The 18,259-nt window shown below is 45.0% G+C and overlaps 2 protein-coding genes across 3 annotated transcripts in view; both read right to left on the bottom strand.

Moving 5' to 3' along the window:
• Nucleotides 1-18,259, bottom strand: part of LOC139408905 (rab GTPase-activating protein 1) — a 131,205-nt gene that overhangs the window by 37,931 nt on the left and 75,015 nt on the right. The gene's annotated exons all lie outside the window — the stretch shown is intronic.
• On the bottom strand, nt 3,566-5,949 carry LOC139410059 (probable G-protein coupled receptor 21). The gene has a single exon (XM_071155495.1). It carries the CDS (start codon nt 5,045-5,047, stop codon nt 3,956-3,958), a length of 1,092 nt encoding a protein of 363 aa, XP_071011596.1. The 5' UTR covers nt 5,048-5,949; the 3' UTR covers nt 3,566-3,955.

Here is an 18,259-nt window from a genome sequence, read left to right as displayed (position 1 = left end):
ATTTTCAACCATGTTTTGGGACATTTCCAGCCAAACGGCCTTCTTGTTAATGCGTCCATTCTCCTCTTAATCTGATGAAGAGCTGAGCCACTTAATACAGTCGGGTCATGAGCTAACCATTAAGAGAGCCTGGCCTGACAATTTAGAGCATTAAGAAAATACATATGAGAAAATTCAATAAGGACATGCTGGATAACAGAAGGGAAAACAGTGTGTGTGTGTGTGTGTGTGTGTGTGTGTGTGTGTGTGCACCCTGTGTGCGTGGGTGTGTAGTCCTCTAGTAAAGCTTGGGCCACAAAACTGTCCCAGAGTTGGCATGGACGTTTCCAGCATCATATCAGGTCTCATAACGTCCTAATATGGCACTGTCGAGAGCAGGTCATCGTGGGAGTTTTGGAGTCCACCCGGGATCACTAGCCCTTTGATGTTTTCCCACAGGAAAAAGAAAAGGACTTGCCGTGGTTCTTTGGCATTGAAATGTCCCAAAAACGTACATCAGCAAACAAGCAAAGCAAGAAACCTTTCCCCCAGTTTTGCCCCCTTTCTAAAGAACCGTCAACTGACTGCTGGATTGAATAGAGTTCAACTAAACCGGCACCTAGATGGGGATACTGTCAAATGTTGAACTCCTATCTTCCTGAATTCTCTTTTAAATACACAACGATATTAGTAAATCCATTAACCTGAAAGCATGGAAAATGGTATACAAATGTAAGGAATTGTTTTAGAAGTACAAATCCACCTCATCGGAATACTAAGTGGTCAGTATCTGAACAAAATAAGAGCCTGTTTGAAAGTACAATAGTAGGAAACCCAATCGATATTTGGCATACGTCCGTGAGCAAATATTTTGTTTTGAGAGAACTGAGCTGCATGTCAGTATCCAACACACTAAAAAAGACCCAAACATTAAAAAAACAATAATAAAAAAAACTATGCATTCGCACATCTAACATAGTAGCATACAAAGCACACACAGACACACACAGACACACACACACACCCCAAAGGGCAGAAGAGTCACGGAGAAAGTCATGTGAAAGTAATAAAGTGGTGAACAACGTGTGATGACTCTGAATATCACCAACAGTTCAGGAACATCACATGGTCAATAGAGAGAAACAGATCTATTGTTTCAATAACCGGTGGTAAAATGTAGAGGAGGAAAAAAAGATCTTTAAAAAAATGTGTCTGTGTTGACATTCTTCAATAAAGCGGACAAAATGGAGGAACAATGAACGTATTGCACTCTGCCCTTTGGCTGCGCAAAGACAGTCTCCAAAAGTGTTTGTAGTTTGACAATATTTGAATTGTGAGCTTTCTTATTCAAATCACCTAATCAAATATATACAGTAGGCAAAACATGCATAAGACTATGTACAAATTTGAAATGTAACATGGAACTTTAGCCTACATAAAGATGAACAGCACTGTATTCATTGCAGAGGCAGCCTAGCAATACAGTAGTCCAACTCAATGTCTGTCCATACCGTCATCACTGCAAAATTCCTAACATGAAAACGTACAAAAGCATTTTTTTTTTTTTTAATTGCACGTTATCTCTCTCTACATCTCTCATTCCGTCTCGTTCTTTTTGAAATATATAACATCTAAACACACATTTAACTTTGGTCAACTAAGAAAGTAAAGCTACTAAGTATATTGTACATTTGCTCCAAAATGGAGGAGCAGGCTACCATAAAAAGAGTGAAAAGATTCAAGAGGCCAAAGCCTGTGAAAGGTCTAATAAATAACTAGTAACATTGGACCGAAAACAGTTGAACATTGAGATCTTAATTTCTATCTGTTTCATTATACTGTAAAGTAATGCAGCCCCACAGGTTCTTGTGTTACCGCATACATCCCAAATGGCACCCTAATTCCCTTTCTACTACACTACTTTTGACCAGAGCCCTATTGGTCCTGGTCAAAAGTAGTGCACTATTTAGAGAATAGGGTGCCAATTGGAATGTATGCAGTAACACAAAAACATGTGGGGCTGCATTACTATGCAGACAATACTTTACGACACTTGGCCAGGGGCCGATGTTCCTCAGCTGACAGCAGCTCACAGCTTTCTCAACATTCACGGTCATTAACCCATGGCCAAAAGATAATGCCGTCACGTCACCGTTAACGCGAGCCGCAGTTTAACAACTCACGATGACCTATGAGACATGCTATGCAACCTGAAAAAGCAGCACGTCCGCGAAAGCGGGGATCGCTTGAGTCTATTTTCCACGGCAGGGAAAGAGCATTGCAGAGACGTTAACGCACCGAAACAAGCACATACTATCAAAGATAAATTCACAAATAATAACAAAAAAATTCATCGTGCACACATTAAAAGGTTTGCTATCGTATTTTAGGCTGCTATTAACTTTTTTTTTTTTACTTCCAACTTGACGCAATTGTTGTCACCTAACCACCAAAGTAAATGATTCTCATCATTCTCCTTTGTTGTAATGGCGCAACAAGCAACCTGGCCTCAGAGAAAGACGCATAATACTATACATCCCCCCCAAGACATATGATAAATTAATTAATCCAATTCGTATGCTATTGTACGGCCGGGTAAGACAAATGATACTTTTGACCATATCTTATAATCACATGATACTGTACAACCGCAATTGCATTCATAATGTAAAGTAATATAGCATACTAAAAGAAATGTCTCAGATGTATGTACAGAATAATACGAATTGCCCTGAGACCACATTGAGTAACCAGATAATTGGAAGAGAAAATTTGACATCGAAAAAAATAATTAGATGTGGATGTTTGCTCACTCTTTCTTTTAGAAAGTCTCATCAGAAAAATCTTAGATAATGAAGACAGTAAAGGTCACTAATCAGGCCCATTGGTATTGGCTTGTTAATACCGGATGCAACAGACAATGGGGCAACACTTTGGAGATGATAAACCACTCTGAAACTCAAACAATCAATTTTCAATCAATCTTCTGCTTTGACACAACGACCACATTCTCCTCATAAGTGAACTGGAACGTACTGTCTGTCTGCAATGTACTTTGGTTACAGAGTCAGACAGGCTCTGATGATAAGGAAGCTTGTTGAAACAAAAGTCATCCAGTCAATGATTACTCTGATCCCTCGGGAGTAAACTCGTCCTGGTGTTTAAACCTCCAAATAAAGTGGTCCTCCCTTTCTCTGCCCGTACCTCTGCCTCAGAACAGCCCAGATATAAATTAATTATGGAGTACTTGCTTCTCTTCAGAGTCTGAGCTTGCTGCACCCTTCAGAGCACAATATTATAAATATTCTGTTTCTGTGTTTAAATAAAAACCACAAGGGAAAACATGTAAATAAGTTATTGACAGCTCCCCTTAGCTCAGTATTAAAGTGTTTTTCCGTTTTTAAAAAAAAATTATGTGAGTACTTTGTTGCATTTAATACACTGTAGTCATGGCACAAATACACATTGTTTCACAAACTGCTAGGAAGATACACAGTCTCAAACATATTTTTCCCACAAGAACATGTGTTCTTGTGTTCTTACAGTTTGTGTTTTTGGCAAGTACTGTCAGAAGGGAGGTGTTCAATCAACTAACCCTACATCCACGGCAAAACGCTGACACAATGTAGCCATAGCTCTGTCATCCGTAACTGGAGTCAAAGGTTAGGGTACTGTAATTCCACATCCTTATTCTGACTCTCACTCCCCCTCCATGTTCTACCTCTCTCATGGCAGAGGCTGGGCTGTACTTCCCACGCGGGGCACAAAGCGCTCGGGTCCTGGAGCCGATCCGGTCAGAGCCAGCTGTGACCAGGAACGCAACCATCCAACAAACATCCAACTGTCTGGAAACAACCGTAGCAACACAACATCCTGTGAAGCCTGTTCCCCTTAGCTCAGCATCAACAAGGGACACACTTAGTGCTTTAGCAACACGACACACTGACTCGACCGTCACACGGGTCTCTGGGAGGTCCTACACATGGCATGTGGAGCGTGTGCAGGCTGGCCCCTGTCCGTGCCCCGGCCCAGGGCCAAAAGGATTCTTACTGTCCACACGCTGCACGCAGAATGAACATAGACGCTTTAAACCCTTCCGGAAGGCACTGTTGGTTAGACTATAGATCAGACAGTTACAGAAGCTGTTGCTGATAGCCAGCCAGGTGGTGAGGAACGAGGCAACGGGGTGACGGTAGATTCCAGCGCTCTCCAACAGGAAGTACAGGATGTAGGGAAGCCAGAGGAGATAGAAAACGCTGGTGATGCGAAACAGCACCATGGCGTAGCGTTTGTCCGTGCACGCCGGCGCATGCTGCGGCTGGCCATCCTGTCCCAGAGAGCTCTCCTGTGGGCTGAAGCGGGCGCGGCGCTCGCTGATCTCCTTTGTGTGTTGCCGGCAGATACGGAAGATGTTGGCGTAGGTGAAGCAGACCGTCATGGCGGCCGGCACGTAGAGCAGCGCCACGATGAATGACGTGAAGAGCGGCTTTGTCCCCCACTCCATGGCACACCACTCAACCACATCGCCATGGTAGCCAGGCTTCCCCCAGCCGAAGAAGGAGGGCAAGAAGATGAGGGCGGAGTAGAGCCAGATGAGGAGGATGCACACGCGGATCCGGCACGGTGTCACCAGTGTAGCATACGACAGCGGCCGCGTTATCGCCATGTAGCGGTCCACGCTAACGCACGCCAGTGACGCCATGGAAACGCTCTTCAACACGGAAACCATGTAACCAAACACCTTACAGGTGAGCTCTTCATCCAGGCCTTTCAGGTGGTGGAGGAGGGAGAGGGAAGGGATGAGGCAGCTGACCCCAACTAACAAGTCTGCGTAGGCCATGGTCTGGATGAAGGCGCTGGTGGTGTGGTGGTGGAGCAGTGGAGCACAGTGGAAGACAAAGATCACCACCAGGTTGCCAGAGATGATGAGAACTGTGAGGAGCAAGATGATGGCCACCTCTAAAAGACAGGTGTTGAAGATCTGGGAGTAGCCCATGTCTAGGAGGCAGAAAGGAGAGCCGCTCTGGTTCAGGAGCTCAAGGTCCAGCAGGTCCAAGGAAGAGTTCATCTTGCAGCCAGGGAGCCTTCTGAAAGCCCCTGTTCTGAAACCAGATCCAGAGACAGAGGACTGGAACTTGGCCGGGGATGGTCAATGGCTGGTCCAAGTCCTAGCTCAGCAGCAGACCAGGCCGGTGCCCCAAAGAGAGGAGCTGTGTTCCCTCTGCCATGTCAGCAGCAATGTTGAGGACTAGCCCTCGCCCACGATCAGAGACTAGGGAGTCTCCCAGGGCACCCCTCACTGCACAGACACAGACGAGTCACACAGAGAAGGACACAGATAGCAGAGGACAAATACTCTGGCAGGCTCTCATCCTACTTCTCGTTCTCTCCTCAGAAAAGACACAGCCAACACGTGCAGCGCTGTGTGCCTGCTGCATGAAGAGCAGGGGGGAAATATATAATCAAAAAGGTCAAACAACTTATCATCTTCACTTACTATAATACCGGTTTGTCTCATAAAAATGCAGTCACACGTTCCCCAATATCTCAGGTGATATGGAGTGCGATGTTTCCCGGAGAATGTTGTGTCCTCTCCTTTCAGTCTTTTTCTCCAAACACGGACAGCTCAGACGGATAGTGTCCAAAGAGTCGAAACCACCCGCTCTGCTAATCGCCGCAGGAACTTCAGCAGAAAAGAGAAAAGTAAGGATATTGTCATCCACTCTTCTCACTCAGGCTCTCCCAGTCTCTCTCACGCCGGGAACAGAGAGTATAAATGTTACATGTAAATGATTGAGGATGAAGGAGTAGCCTCAAGCAGGCGATTGGCATCCAGGTCTCCTCAGAGAGGCAGCAGCGGCATATGGTGGAAATGAGAGAGCAGGAGCAGGCATACCGATGCAGAAACCCAGTCTCTCTCTCTCTTCTGTGGAGTTGATTCAGCCTTGTTTCTCTCACTCTGTCTCTCTCTCCTTTGGGCTCTGTCTCTCTCTCTTTCGCTCTCTCGGTCTCTGTCTCGCGGTCTCGGTCTCCGTGAGTGAGTGAGACACCGTCTCCGTCTCTCTGACTCAGTCTCACGCCGCCCGTCCCCGTCTCACTCACTGCGTCTGTCCCCGTCTCACTCACTGCGTCCGTCCCCGTCTCCCTCACTCACTCATCTCCGTCTCACTCGCTCCGTCTCACTCGCTCCCTCGCTCCGTCTCACTCGCTCCGTCTCACTCGCTCCGTCTCACTCGCTCCGTCGCTCCGTCTCACTCGCTCCGTCTCAATCGCTCACTCGCTCCGTCTCACTCGCTCCGTCTCACTCGCTCCGTCTCACTCGCTCCGTCTCACTCGCTCCCTCGCTCCGTCTCACTCGCTCCCTCTCACTCGCTCCCTCGCTCCGTCTCACTCGCTCCGTCTCACTCGCTCCGTCTCACTCGCTCCCTCGCTCCGTCTCACTCGCTCCCTCGCTCCGTCTCACTCGCTCCGTCTCACTCGCTCCCTCGCTCCGTCTCACTCGCTCCGTCTCACTCGCTCCCTCGCTCCGTCTCACTCGCTCCCTCGCTCCGTCTCACTCGCTCCGTCTCACTCGCTCCCTCTCGCTCCGTCTCACTCGCTCCCTCTCGCTCCGTCTCACTCGCTCCGTCTCACTCGCTCCCTCTCGCTCCGTCTCACTCGCTCCGTCTCACTCGCTCCCACTCGCTCCCACTCGCTCCCTCTCGCTCCGTCTCACTCGCTCCCTCTCACTCCGTCTCACTCGCTCCGTCTCACTCGCTCCCTCTCACTCCGTCTCACTCGCTCCGTCTCACTCGCTCACTCGCTCCCTCGCTCCGTCTCACTCGCTCCGTCTCACTCGCTCAGTCTCACTCGCTCCGTCTCACTCGCTCCGTCTCACTCGCTCAGTCGCTCCGTCTCACTCGCTCCGTCTCACTCGCTCCGTCTCACTCGCTCACTCGCTCCGTCTCACTCGCTCCGTCTCCCTCGCTCCGTCTCACTCGCTCACTCGCTCCGTCTCACTCGCTCCGTCTCCCTCGCTCCGTCTCACTCGCTCACTCGCTCCGTCTCACTCGCTCCGTCTCCCTCGCTCCGTCTCACTCGCTCCGTCTCACTCGCTCCCTCTCGCTCCGTCTCACTCGCTCCGTCTCACTCGCTCCCTCTCGCTCCGTCTCACTCGCTCCGTCTCACTCGCTCCCTCTCGCTCCGTCTCACTCGCTCCGTCTCACTCGCTCCCTCTCGCTCCGTCTCACTCGCTCCGTCTCACTCGCTCCCTCTCACTCGCTCCCTCTCACTCGCTCCCTCTCACTCCGTCTCACTCGCTCCCTCTCACTCCGTCTCACTCGCTCACTCGCTCCCTCGCTCCGTCTCACTCGCTCCGTCTCACTCGCTCAGTCTCACTCGCTCCGTCTCACTCGCTCAGTCTCACTCGCTCAGTCTCACTCGCTCCGTCTCACTCGCTCCGTCTCACTCGCTCACTCGCTCCGTCTCACTCGCTCACTCGCTCCGTCTCACTCGCTCCGTCTCACTCGTTCCGTCTCACTCGCTCCGTCTCAATCGCTCCGTCTCAATCGCTCCGTCTCAATCGCTCCGTCTCACTCGTTCACTCGCTCCGTCTCACTCGCTCACTCGCTCCGTCTCACTCGCTCCCTCGCTCCGTCTCACTCGCTCCCTCCGTCTCGCTCGCTCACTCGCTCGCTCACTCGCTCCGTCTCACTCGCTCCGTCTCACTCGCTCCGTCTCACTCGCTCACTCACTCGCTCCGTCTCACTCGCTCCGTCTCACTCGCTCCGTCTCACTCGCTCCGTCTCACTCGCTCCCTCGCTCAGTCTCACTCGCTCAGTCTCACTCGCTCACTCGCTCCGTCTCACTCGCTCGCTCACTCGCTCCGTCTCACTCGTTCACTCACTCAGTCTCACTCGCTCACTCTCTCACTCCACTCGCTCACTCTCTCACTCCACTTCACTCGCTCACGCTCTCACTCTGCCTCACTCTCTCACTCCGCCTCACTCTCTCACTCTCTCACTCCATCTCACTCGCTCACTCACTCACTCCGTCTCGCTCGCTCACTTACTCCGTCTCATCTGCGCACTCACTCCGTGTCATCTGCGCAATCACCTGCTCACTCACTCAGTTTCTCACTCGCTAACTCGCTCACTCAGTCTCTCACTCACTCCGTCTCACTCGCTCACTCTCTCTCACACTCGGTCTCGGTCTCTCTCGGTCTCTCTGTCTCGGTCTCTCTCTCTCTCTCTCGGATTCTATCTCTCTTTGTCTTTCTGCAGCAGGCAGGGCATATCCAGTCCGCCCCCTGTTCTAACGCCAGCCAGTAAGCAGCTGCAGGAGCGCAAGTCTCCCTTGTCCCTCCCATGACAGACTGGCTGGCTGCACAGCGCATACCCCGACCGCCACTCCACTATCTCACTCCCACACACACTCTCGCTCTCTCTCCTTGAACTCACACACACCACCTCTCTCATATACACACACACACATCATTATTTAACACTCACTTATCCATACACACCTAGTAAGTGCATTTTGCTCATAACAGTCTGTGTTAAAAATGCAGAAAACGCCAATTTCTCTCTCCATTTTTTTCAGACACACATTCAGGCTGTATACCAAAATTATGTGGACACCTGCTCGTGAAACTTCTCGTTACAAAATCATGGGCAGTAATATGGAGTTAGGACTTGCTTCCATTCAGTAACAAGAGCATTAGTGAGGTTGGGCACTGATGTTGGGAGATTAGGCCTGGCTTGCAGTTGGCATTCCAATTCATCCCAAAGGTGTTCGATGGGGTGTGAGGTCAGGGCTGTGTGCAGGACAGTCAAGTTCTTCCACACCAATCTAGACTAACCATTTCTGTATGGACCTCACTTTTTGCACGGCGGCAATGTCATGATGAAACAGGAAAAGGCTTTCCCCAAACTCTTGCCACAAACTTGGAAGCACAAAATTGTCTAGAACACCATTGTATGCTGCAGCGTTAAGATCTACCTTCAATGGAACTAAGTGGACTAGCCCGACAAATGAAAAACAGCCCCGGACCATTATTCCTCCTTCACCAAACTTTACAGTTGGCACTATGCATTGGGGCTGGTAGCGTTCTCCTGGCATCCGCAAACCCAGATTCGTCCGTTGGACCGCCAGATGGTGAAGCATGAATCATCACTCCAGAGAATACGTTTCCACTGTTCCAGAGTCCATTGGTGGCGAGCTTTACAGCACTAGGCTTGAGTACGGCTGCTCGGGCACGGAAACCCACTTCATGAAGCTCCCGGCAAACAGTTATTGTGCTTCCAGAGGCAGTTTGGCAGCTCTGGCAGGGCTGAAACTTGATATACTACTTTGTTGGAAAGGTGCCATCCTATGACGGTGCCATGTGGAAAGTCACTGAATTTGTTCTTAACTGACTTGCCTAGTTAAATAAAGGTCAAATAAAACTAAGGCCATTCTACTGCCAATGTTTGTCACATGGCTGTGTGCTCGATTTTATACACCTGTCAACAACGGGTGTGGCTGAAATAGCCAAATTCACTCATTTGAAGTGTCCACATACATTTTTTACATATAATGTACAGTTGAAGTCGGAAGTTTACATACACTCAAATTCAACCACTCCACAAATGTTTTGTTAACAAACTATAGTTTTGGCAAGTCGGTTAGGACATCTACTTTGTGCATGACACAAGTAATTTTTCCAGCAATTGTTTACAGACAGATAATTTCACTTATAATTCACAGTATCACAATTCCAGTGGGTCAGAAGTTTACATACACTAAGTTGACTGTGCCTTTAAACAGTTTGGAAAAGTCCAGAAAACTATGTCATGGCTTTAAAAGCTTCTGATAGGCTAATTGACATCATTTGAGTCAATTGGAGGTGTACCTGTCAATGTATTTCAAGGCCTACCTTCAAACTCGGTGCCTCTTTGCTTGACAACATGAAAAATCTAAAGAAATCAGCCAAGACCTCAGAAAGAAAATTGTAGACCTTCACATGTCTGGTTCATCCTTGGGAGACATTTCCAAATGCCTGAAGGTACCACGTTCATCTGCACAAACAATAGTACGCAAGTATAAACACCATGGGACCACGCAGCAGTCATACCATTCAGGAAGGAGACGCGTTCTGTCTCCTAGAGATGAACGTACTTTGGTGAGAAAAGTGAAATTCAATCCCAGAACAACAGCAAAGGACATTGTGAAGATGCTGGAGGAAACAGGTACAAAAGTATCTATATCCACAGTAAAACGAGTCCTATATCGACATAACATGAAAGTCCACTCAGCAAGGAAGAAGCCACTGCTCCAAAACCGCCATAAAAAAAGCCAGCCTATGGTTTGAAACTACACATGGGGACAAAGATCGTACTTTTTGGAGAAATGTCCTCTGATCTGATGAAACAAAAATATAACTGTTTGGCCATAATGACCATCGTTATGTTTGGAGGGAAAAGGGGGAGGCTTGCAAGCCATCCCAACTGTGAAGCACAGGGGTGGCAGCATCATGTTGTGGAGGTGCTTTGCTGCAAGAGGGACTGGTGCACTGCACAAAATAGATGGCATCATGAGGCGGGAAAATGATGTGGATATATTGAAGCAACATCTCAAGACACCAGACAGGAAGTTAAAGCTTGGTCGCAAATGGGTCTTCCAAATGGATAATGACCCCAAGCATACTTCCAAAGTTGTGGCAAAATGGCTTAAGAACAACAAAGTCAAGGTATTGGAGTAGAGGTCGACCTATTAATCAGAATGGCCGATTAATTAGGGCCGATTTCAAGTTTCATAACAATCGGAAATCGGTATTTTTGTCAGCTCAGGAGTTTCAATCTTGCAACCGCACAGTTAACCAGCCCAACGCTCTAACCATTGCACTCCACGAGTAGCCTGCCTGTTACGTGAATGCAGTAGAAGCCAAGGTAAATTGCTAGATAGCATTAAACTTATCTTATAAAAAACAATCAATCATAATCACTAGTTATAACTACTGATCCAGTATAGCAGGCAATATTAACCAGGTGAAATTGTGTCATTTCTCTTACGTTCATTGCACGCAGAGTCAGGGAAAATGCAACAGTTTGGGCTGCCTGGCTCATTGCGAACTAATTTGCCCGAATTTTACGTAATTATGACATACATTGAAGGTTGTGAAAATGTAACAAGAATATTTAGACTTAGGGATGCCACCTGTTAGCTAAAATACCAAACAATTCCGTATTTCACTGAAATAATAAACGTTTTGTTTTCGAAATGATAGTTTCCGGATTCGACCATATTAATGACCAAAGGCTCGTACTTCTGTGTGTTATTATGTTATAATTAAGTCTGATTTGATAGAGCAGTCTGACTGAGCAGCAGCAAGCCCGTAATCATTCATTCAAACAGAGCTTTTAGTGCGTTTTGCCAGCAGCTCTTCGCAAGCACAGCGCTGTTTATGACTTCAAGCCTATCAGCCTAATGGCTGGTGTAACCCATGTGAAATGGCTAGCTAGTTAGCTGGGTGTGCGCTAATACTGTTTCAAACGTCACTCACTTTTTAGATTTGCAGTAGTTATTCCCCTTGCGCTGCAAGGGCCGCGGCTTTTGTGGAGCGATGGGTAACGATGCTTCGAGTGTGGCTGTTGTCGATGTGTTCCTGGTTCGAGCCCAGGTAGGGGCGAGGAGGGGGACGGAAGCTATACTGTTACACTGGCAATACTAAAGTGCCTATAAGAACATCCAATAGTCAAAGGTATATGAAATACAAATGGTATAGAGAGAAATAGTCCTATAAATACTAAAGTAACTACAACCTAAAACCTCATACCTTGGAATATTGAAGTCTCATGTTAAAAGGAACCACCAACTTTCATATGTTCTCATGTTCTGAGCAAGGAACTTAAACGTAAGCTTTTTTACATGGCACATATTACTTTCTTCTCCAACACTTTGTTTTTGCATTATTTAAACCAAATTGAACATGTTTCATTATTTATTTGAGGCTAAATTGATTTTATTGATGTTTTATATTAAGTTAAAATAAGAGTTAATTCAGTAGTTGTAATTGTCATTATTACAAATAAAAATAAAAATCGCCAGATTAAATCGGTATCGGCCTTTTTGGTCCTCCAATAATCGGTATCGGTTGAAAAATCATAATCAGTCGACCTCTATATAGGAGTGGCCATCACAAAGCCCTGATCTCAATCCTATAGAAAATGTGTGGGCAGAACTGAAAAGGTGTCTGCGAGCAAGGAGGCCTACAAACTTGACTCAGTTACACCAACTCTGTCAGGAGGAATGGGCCAAAATTCACCCAACTTATTGTGGGAAGCTTGAGGAAGGCTGCCCAAAATGTTTGACCCAAGTTAAACAATTTAAAGGCAATGTTACCAAATACTAATTGAGTGTATGTAAACTTCTGACCCACTGGGAATGTGATGAAAGAAATAAAAGCTGAACTAAATAATTCTCTCTTCTATTATTCTGACATTTCACATTCTAAAAATAAAGTGGTGATCCTAACTGAACTAAAACAGGGAATTCTTACTAGGATTAAATGTTAGGAATTGTGAAAAACTGAGTTTAAATGTATTTGGCTAAGGTGTATGTAAACTTCCGACTTCAACTGTATATAACCAAATTTGACTTCTATTGGGTTTTGATAAGATATGCTGCTGTCTGTAGCCCTAGAGATGTTAATATTGGGTTATTTGTGCACTCCTATAATGCTAGTAGTGTAAACAAAAAAAGTACAATGCAACTCTTCCTCTCTTAAATGCCAGGGTAAGAGTTTCAGTTCCATTTTTATTCAATAAATTAAGTTAACGGAAATTCTGATCGCAATTGTGCCTCATTGTTTTACCCACTTTGTTCCTCACTAGCACAAACACTTAGATTCACATGTTCACACATTTAGCATAGAGTTGAACTCACATCAGTGGATGTTATCTGTGCCTTGCGTCCTCTGGTCCGACCGAGTTGTTGCTGCACCAAATAAATACTCATGTGTTTTTTTTTTTTGGAGCCTGGCCATCTGTACTGTTCTATTCATTCCCTTCTCAGCAGTCATGACAGGGCATTCCTATCACATAAACTGTGGGAGATTCGGACTTCTGATCGGAGATCATAACGAGCTAAGACAAGAACAGGGCATTGGGAGGACACTGTACTTTTGTCCATCTTGTAAAGGAAATTTGTCGTCTCTTAAACTTCAACCGCAGACACCACAGAAACACTCAAATGACACATTTTTTATTCAGTCATTGAATGTCTTCCCGGTAAAGGGAAGGCTAGCACCTCCGTCTAACATGAAGCAGGAATGTGAATAAAACAATACCACATTGGCAGTTAAGACCATACTTCCACAGTTACATGATTAAGAATGGCTTATGTAATTTGTATAAAATATAGCTAATGTCCCTCAGGGGACTCACTGTGCAAGATGAGTTTACATTTTCGCATTCCTCCTCAAGGCCCTTCATTGTAGTGAGTGTATGTGTGTCTGTGCAGCTTGCGTGCGTGTCGTCTCTTATGCACCTGCTCCTCATTAGGCTGCCAGATCACCAGATGCTGTTCCTTCATTTAGCTTCTTCTCTGAGGACCACAGTGTGTCTGAACTGAAGACGCTCAGCACGCTCTGTTATGCTCCCTGCTTTCACTGTCTGGCTAAAGTAAAGATTTCAACCCTCGCAAAACTATGAATGAGGATGAAAGCCTCGTCTTTGGTCACACTGAAGGAGCATGACTGAAATGTTGCCTATACTGTCCCACAGTAACTGACTGCATTGTCTTTAGAGTTTAAACTTTCTCCCCTACCATCTGACTGTCAGACCAGTGTCTGCCTGTCTGTTTGCCTGCCTGTCCATCTGTCTGCCCGTCTGCCTTTCTGTCTGCCCGTCAGTCAGTCCATCTCTACCGCAGTGTCTTTCAGTCTGTCCAGAGACTGACATTAAGGTGTGAAAGGCACTTGCCAATCGGGCAAGTTATTTGTATTTTTGGGTTGCCCGAATATTATGATCACTTGCGCAAAAAAATGTAAACTAGCTATTTACATCCAGAAACACCATATACAGTGCCTTGCGAAAGTATTCGGCCCCCTTGAACTTTGCGACCTTTTGCCACATTTCAGGCTTCAAACATAAAGATATAAAGCTGTATTTTTTTGTGAAGAATCAACAACAAGTGGGACACAATCATGAAGTGGAACGACATTTATTGGGTATTTCAAACTTTTTTAACAAATCAAAAACTGAAAAATTGGGCGTGCAAAATTATTCAGCCCCTTTACTTTCAGTGCAGCAAACTCTCTCCAGAAGTTCAGAGAGGATCTCTGAATGATCCAATGTTGACCTAAATGAAATAAAATACAGTTTTATATCTTTATGTTTGAAACCTGAAATGTGGCAAAAGGTTGCAAAGTTCAAGGGGGCCGAATACTTTCGCAAGGCACTGTACAGTATTGTTTTATTTTCACCTACACAATGGGTAGGAATCTTGTTTTTTTTTGTTGGTTGTTATCAGTAAAAAGGATTCTCAGTGCAGGCTCAACTTTCCATAAATTGTCTGTATTTCACTTAAACAATGGGAAGGAACCAGACAAATCAGTTTTTAGGAATTCCTTGCAGTGTGGTTGATTTGCCTGCCTAATGAGGCAACCTCAGAGCAGGCTCAACTTGCACTTTCCCCAGGAAATAGCACAACCCTTAATGCATTTTTGGTTGTTGTTATCAAATCAAATCACATTTTATTGGTCATATACAAATATTTTGCAGATGTTATTGCGGGTGTAGCAAAATGCTTTGTGTTCCTAGCTCCAACAGCGCAGAAATATCTAAAAATACACAACATAACACACACACACACATCTAAAAAGAATGGAATTAATAAATATATTAAGATGAGCAATGTCGGTGTCCGGAGTATAAATATATACTGTATATATGTGATGAGATGTTTAGACAATATGGACAGTATATCTGAAGAATAGTATATGTTCAGCAATAGTTAAATAGGATAGGCCTTGACAAGAATACAGTGTCTAGTGAACATAAATATGAACACAAGATGCAACAATTTGAAAGATTTTGATGAGCTCCAGTTCAAATAAGGAAATTGGTCAATTAAAATAAATTCCTTAGGCCCTAATCTATGGATTTCACATGACTGGTAATACAGATACCTTTAAAAAAAACAGTAAGGGTGTGGATCAGAAAACCAGTCAGTATCTGGTGTGACCACCATTTGCCTCATGCAACGCAACACATTTCCTTTGCATAGAGTTGATCAGGCTGTTGATTGTGGCCTGTGGAATGCTGTTCCACCCCTCTTAAATGGCTGTGCGAAGTTGATGGATATTGGTGGGAACTGGAACACACTGTTGTACACGTCGATCCAGAGCATTCCAGAAATGCTCAATGGGTGACATGTCTGGTGAGTCTGCAGGCCACGGAAGAACTGGGACATTTTCAGCTTCCAGGAATAGTGTACAGATCATTGCGACATGAGGCCGTGCATTATCTTGCTGAAACATGAGGTGATGGCAGTAGATGAATGACACAACAATGGGCCCCAGGACCTCGTCACAGTATATCTGTGCATTTAAATTGCCATCGATAAAATGCAATTGGTGTTCGTGGTCCGTAGCTTATACCTGCCCATAACCCCAACACAACAATGGGGCACTTTGTCCACAACGTTGACATCAGCAAACCGCTCGCCCACACGACGCCATACACGTGTGGTCTGTGGTTGTGAGGCCGGTTGGACGCACTGCAAAATTATCTAAAATGACGTTGGAGGCATCTTATGGTAGAGAAATTAACATTAAATTGTCTGGCAACAGCTCTGGTGGACATTCCTGCAGTCAGCATGCCAATTGCACACTCTCACAAAACTTGAGACACCTGTGGCATTGTGTTATGAAACAAAACTGCACATTTTAGAGTGGCCTTCTGTCTCCAGCACAAGGTGCACCTCTGTAATGATCATGCTGTTTAATCAGCTGCTTGATATGCCACACCTGTCAGGTGGATGGATTATCTTGGCAAAGGAGAATGTGTGCTCAACATTTTTGAGAAATAAGTCTGTGTAAGGAAAATTCTGGGATCTTTTATTTCAGCTCAAGTAACATGGGACCAACAGTAAAATACATATTGCACATATATTTTTGTTCAGTGTGTGTGTGTGTGTGTGTGTGTGTGTGTGTGTGTGTGTGTGTATATATATATATATATATATATATATATATATATAAAACCGTTCAAAAGTTTGGAGTCACTAAAAAATGTCCTTGTTTTTCAAAGAAAAGCAAAAAATTTGTCCATTAAAATAACAGAAATACAGTATAGGCATTATTATTATTTTGCAAGCAGCATACCACCCTGCATACCACTGCTGGCTTGCTTCTGAAGCTAAGCAGTGTTGGTCCTGGTCAGTTCCTGGATGGGAGACCAGATGCTGCTGGAAGTGGTGTTGGAGGGCCAGTAGGAGGCACTCTTTCCTCTGGTCTAAAAAAAAATACCCCAATGCCCCAGGGCTGTGATTGGGGACACTGCCCTGTGTAGGGTGCCGTCTTTCGGATGGGACGTTAAACGGGTGTCCTGACTCTCTGAGGTAATTAAAGATCCCATGGCACTTATCGTAAGAGTAGGGGTGTTAACCCCAGTGTCCTGGCTAAATTTCCAATCTGGCCGTCAAACCATCACGGTCACCTAATAATCCCCAGTTTACAATCGACTCATTTATCCCCCTCCTCTCCCCTGTAACTATTCCCCAGGTCGTTGCTGCAAATGATAACGTGTTCTCAGTCAACTTACCTGGTAAAATAACGGATAAATAAATAAATACAAATGAATGTTGTAAATAACTATTGTAGCTGGAAACGGATGATTTTGAATGGAATCTCTACAGTTTAGTCAGAAGTTTACATACACTTAGGTTGGAGTCATTAAAACTTGTTTTTCAACCACTGCATACATTTCTTGTTAACAAACTATAGTTTTGGCAAGTCGGTTAGGACATCTACTTTATGCATGACACAAGTCATTTTTCCAACAATTGTTTACAGACAGATTATTTCATTTATAATTCAATGTATCACAATTCCAGTGGGTCAGAAGTTTACATACACAAAGTTGACTGTGCCTTTAGCTTGAAAAATTCCAGAAAACTATGTCATGGCTTCAGAAGCTTCTGATAGGCTAATTGACATTATTTGAGTCAATTGGAGGTGTACCTGTGGATGTATTTCAAGGCCTACCTTCAAAATCAGTGCCTCTTGGGAAAATCTGGCATTCTAGGCAGAGTTCCTCTATCCAGTGTCTGTGTTATTTTGTCCATTTTAGTATTTTCTTTTTATTGGCCAGTCTGAGATATGGCTTTTTCTTTGCAACTCTGCCTGGAAGGCCAGCATCCCGGAGTCGCTTCTTCACTGTTGACGTTGAGACTGGTGTTTTGCGGGTACGATTTAATGAAGCTGCCAGTTGAGGACTTGTGAGGTGTATGTTTCTAAAACTACACAATCTAATGTACTTGTCCTCTTGCTCAGTTGTGCACCGGGGCCTCCCACTACTCTTTCTATCCTGGATAGAGACAGTTTGTGCTGCTCTGTGAAGGGAGCAGTACACATCGTTGTATGAGATCTTCAGTTTCTTGGAAATTTATTGCATGGAATAGCCTGCATTTCACAGAACAAGATTAGACTGACGAGTTTCAGAAGAAAGTCCTTTGTTTCTGGCCATTCTGAGCCAGTAATCGAACCCACAAATGCTGATGCTCCAAATACTCAACTAGTTTAAAGAAGGCCAGTTTTGATTGCTTCTTAAAATCAGCACAACATTTTTCAGCTGTGCTAACATAATTGCATAAGGGTTTTCTAATGATCAATTAGCTAATACAAGTTTAGAATTTTAAAGGGCTAACACAACGTCCCATTGGAACACAGGAGTGATGGTTGCTGATAATGGGCCTCTGTACGCCTATGTAGATATTCCATTCAAAATCAGCCGTTTCCAGCTACAATTGTCATTTACAACATTAACAATGTTTACACCGTATTTCTGATCAATGTTATGTTATTTTAATGGACAAAGATTTTTACTTTTCTTTTAAAAGCAAGGAAATTTCTAAGTGACCCCAAACCTTTGAACGGTAGTATATATATATGGAATTTCTTTCCTTCTTAATGCGTTTGAGACAATCAGTTGTGTTGTGACAAGGTAGGGGTGGTAAACAGAATATAGCCCTATTTGGTAAAATACCAAGTCCATTTATGGCAAGAACAGCTCAAATAAGAAAAGAGAAACGAGAGTCC

Source organism: Oncorhynchus clarkii, chromosome 5 (genome assembly GCF_045791955.1).
Source record: "Oncorhynchus clarkii lewisi isolate Uvic-CL-2024 chromosome 5, UVic_Ocla_1.0, whole genome shotgun sequence".
In the NCBI taxonomy this organism is placed as follows: domain Eukaryota; kingdom Metazoa; phylum Chordata; class Actinopteri; order Salmoniformes; family Salmonidae; genus Oncorhynchus; species Oncorhynchus clarkii.
The sequence above is the reverse complement of the archived record's forward strand: the minus strand, read 5'-3'. Positions and strand labels throughout refer to the sequence as shown.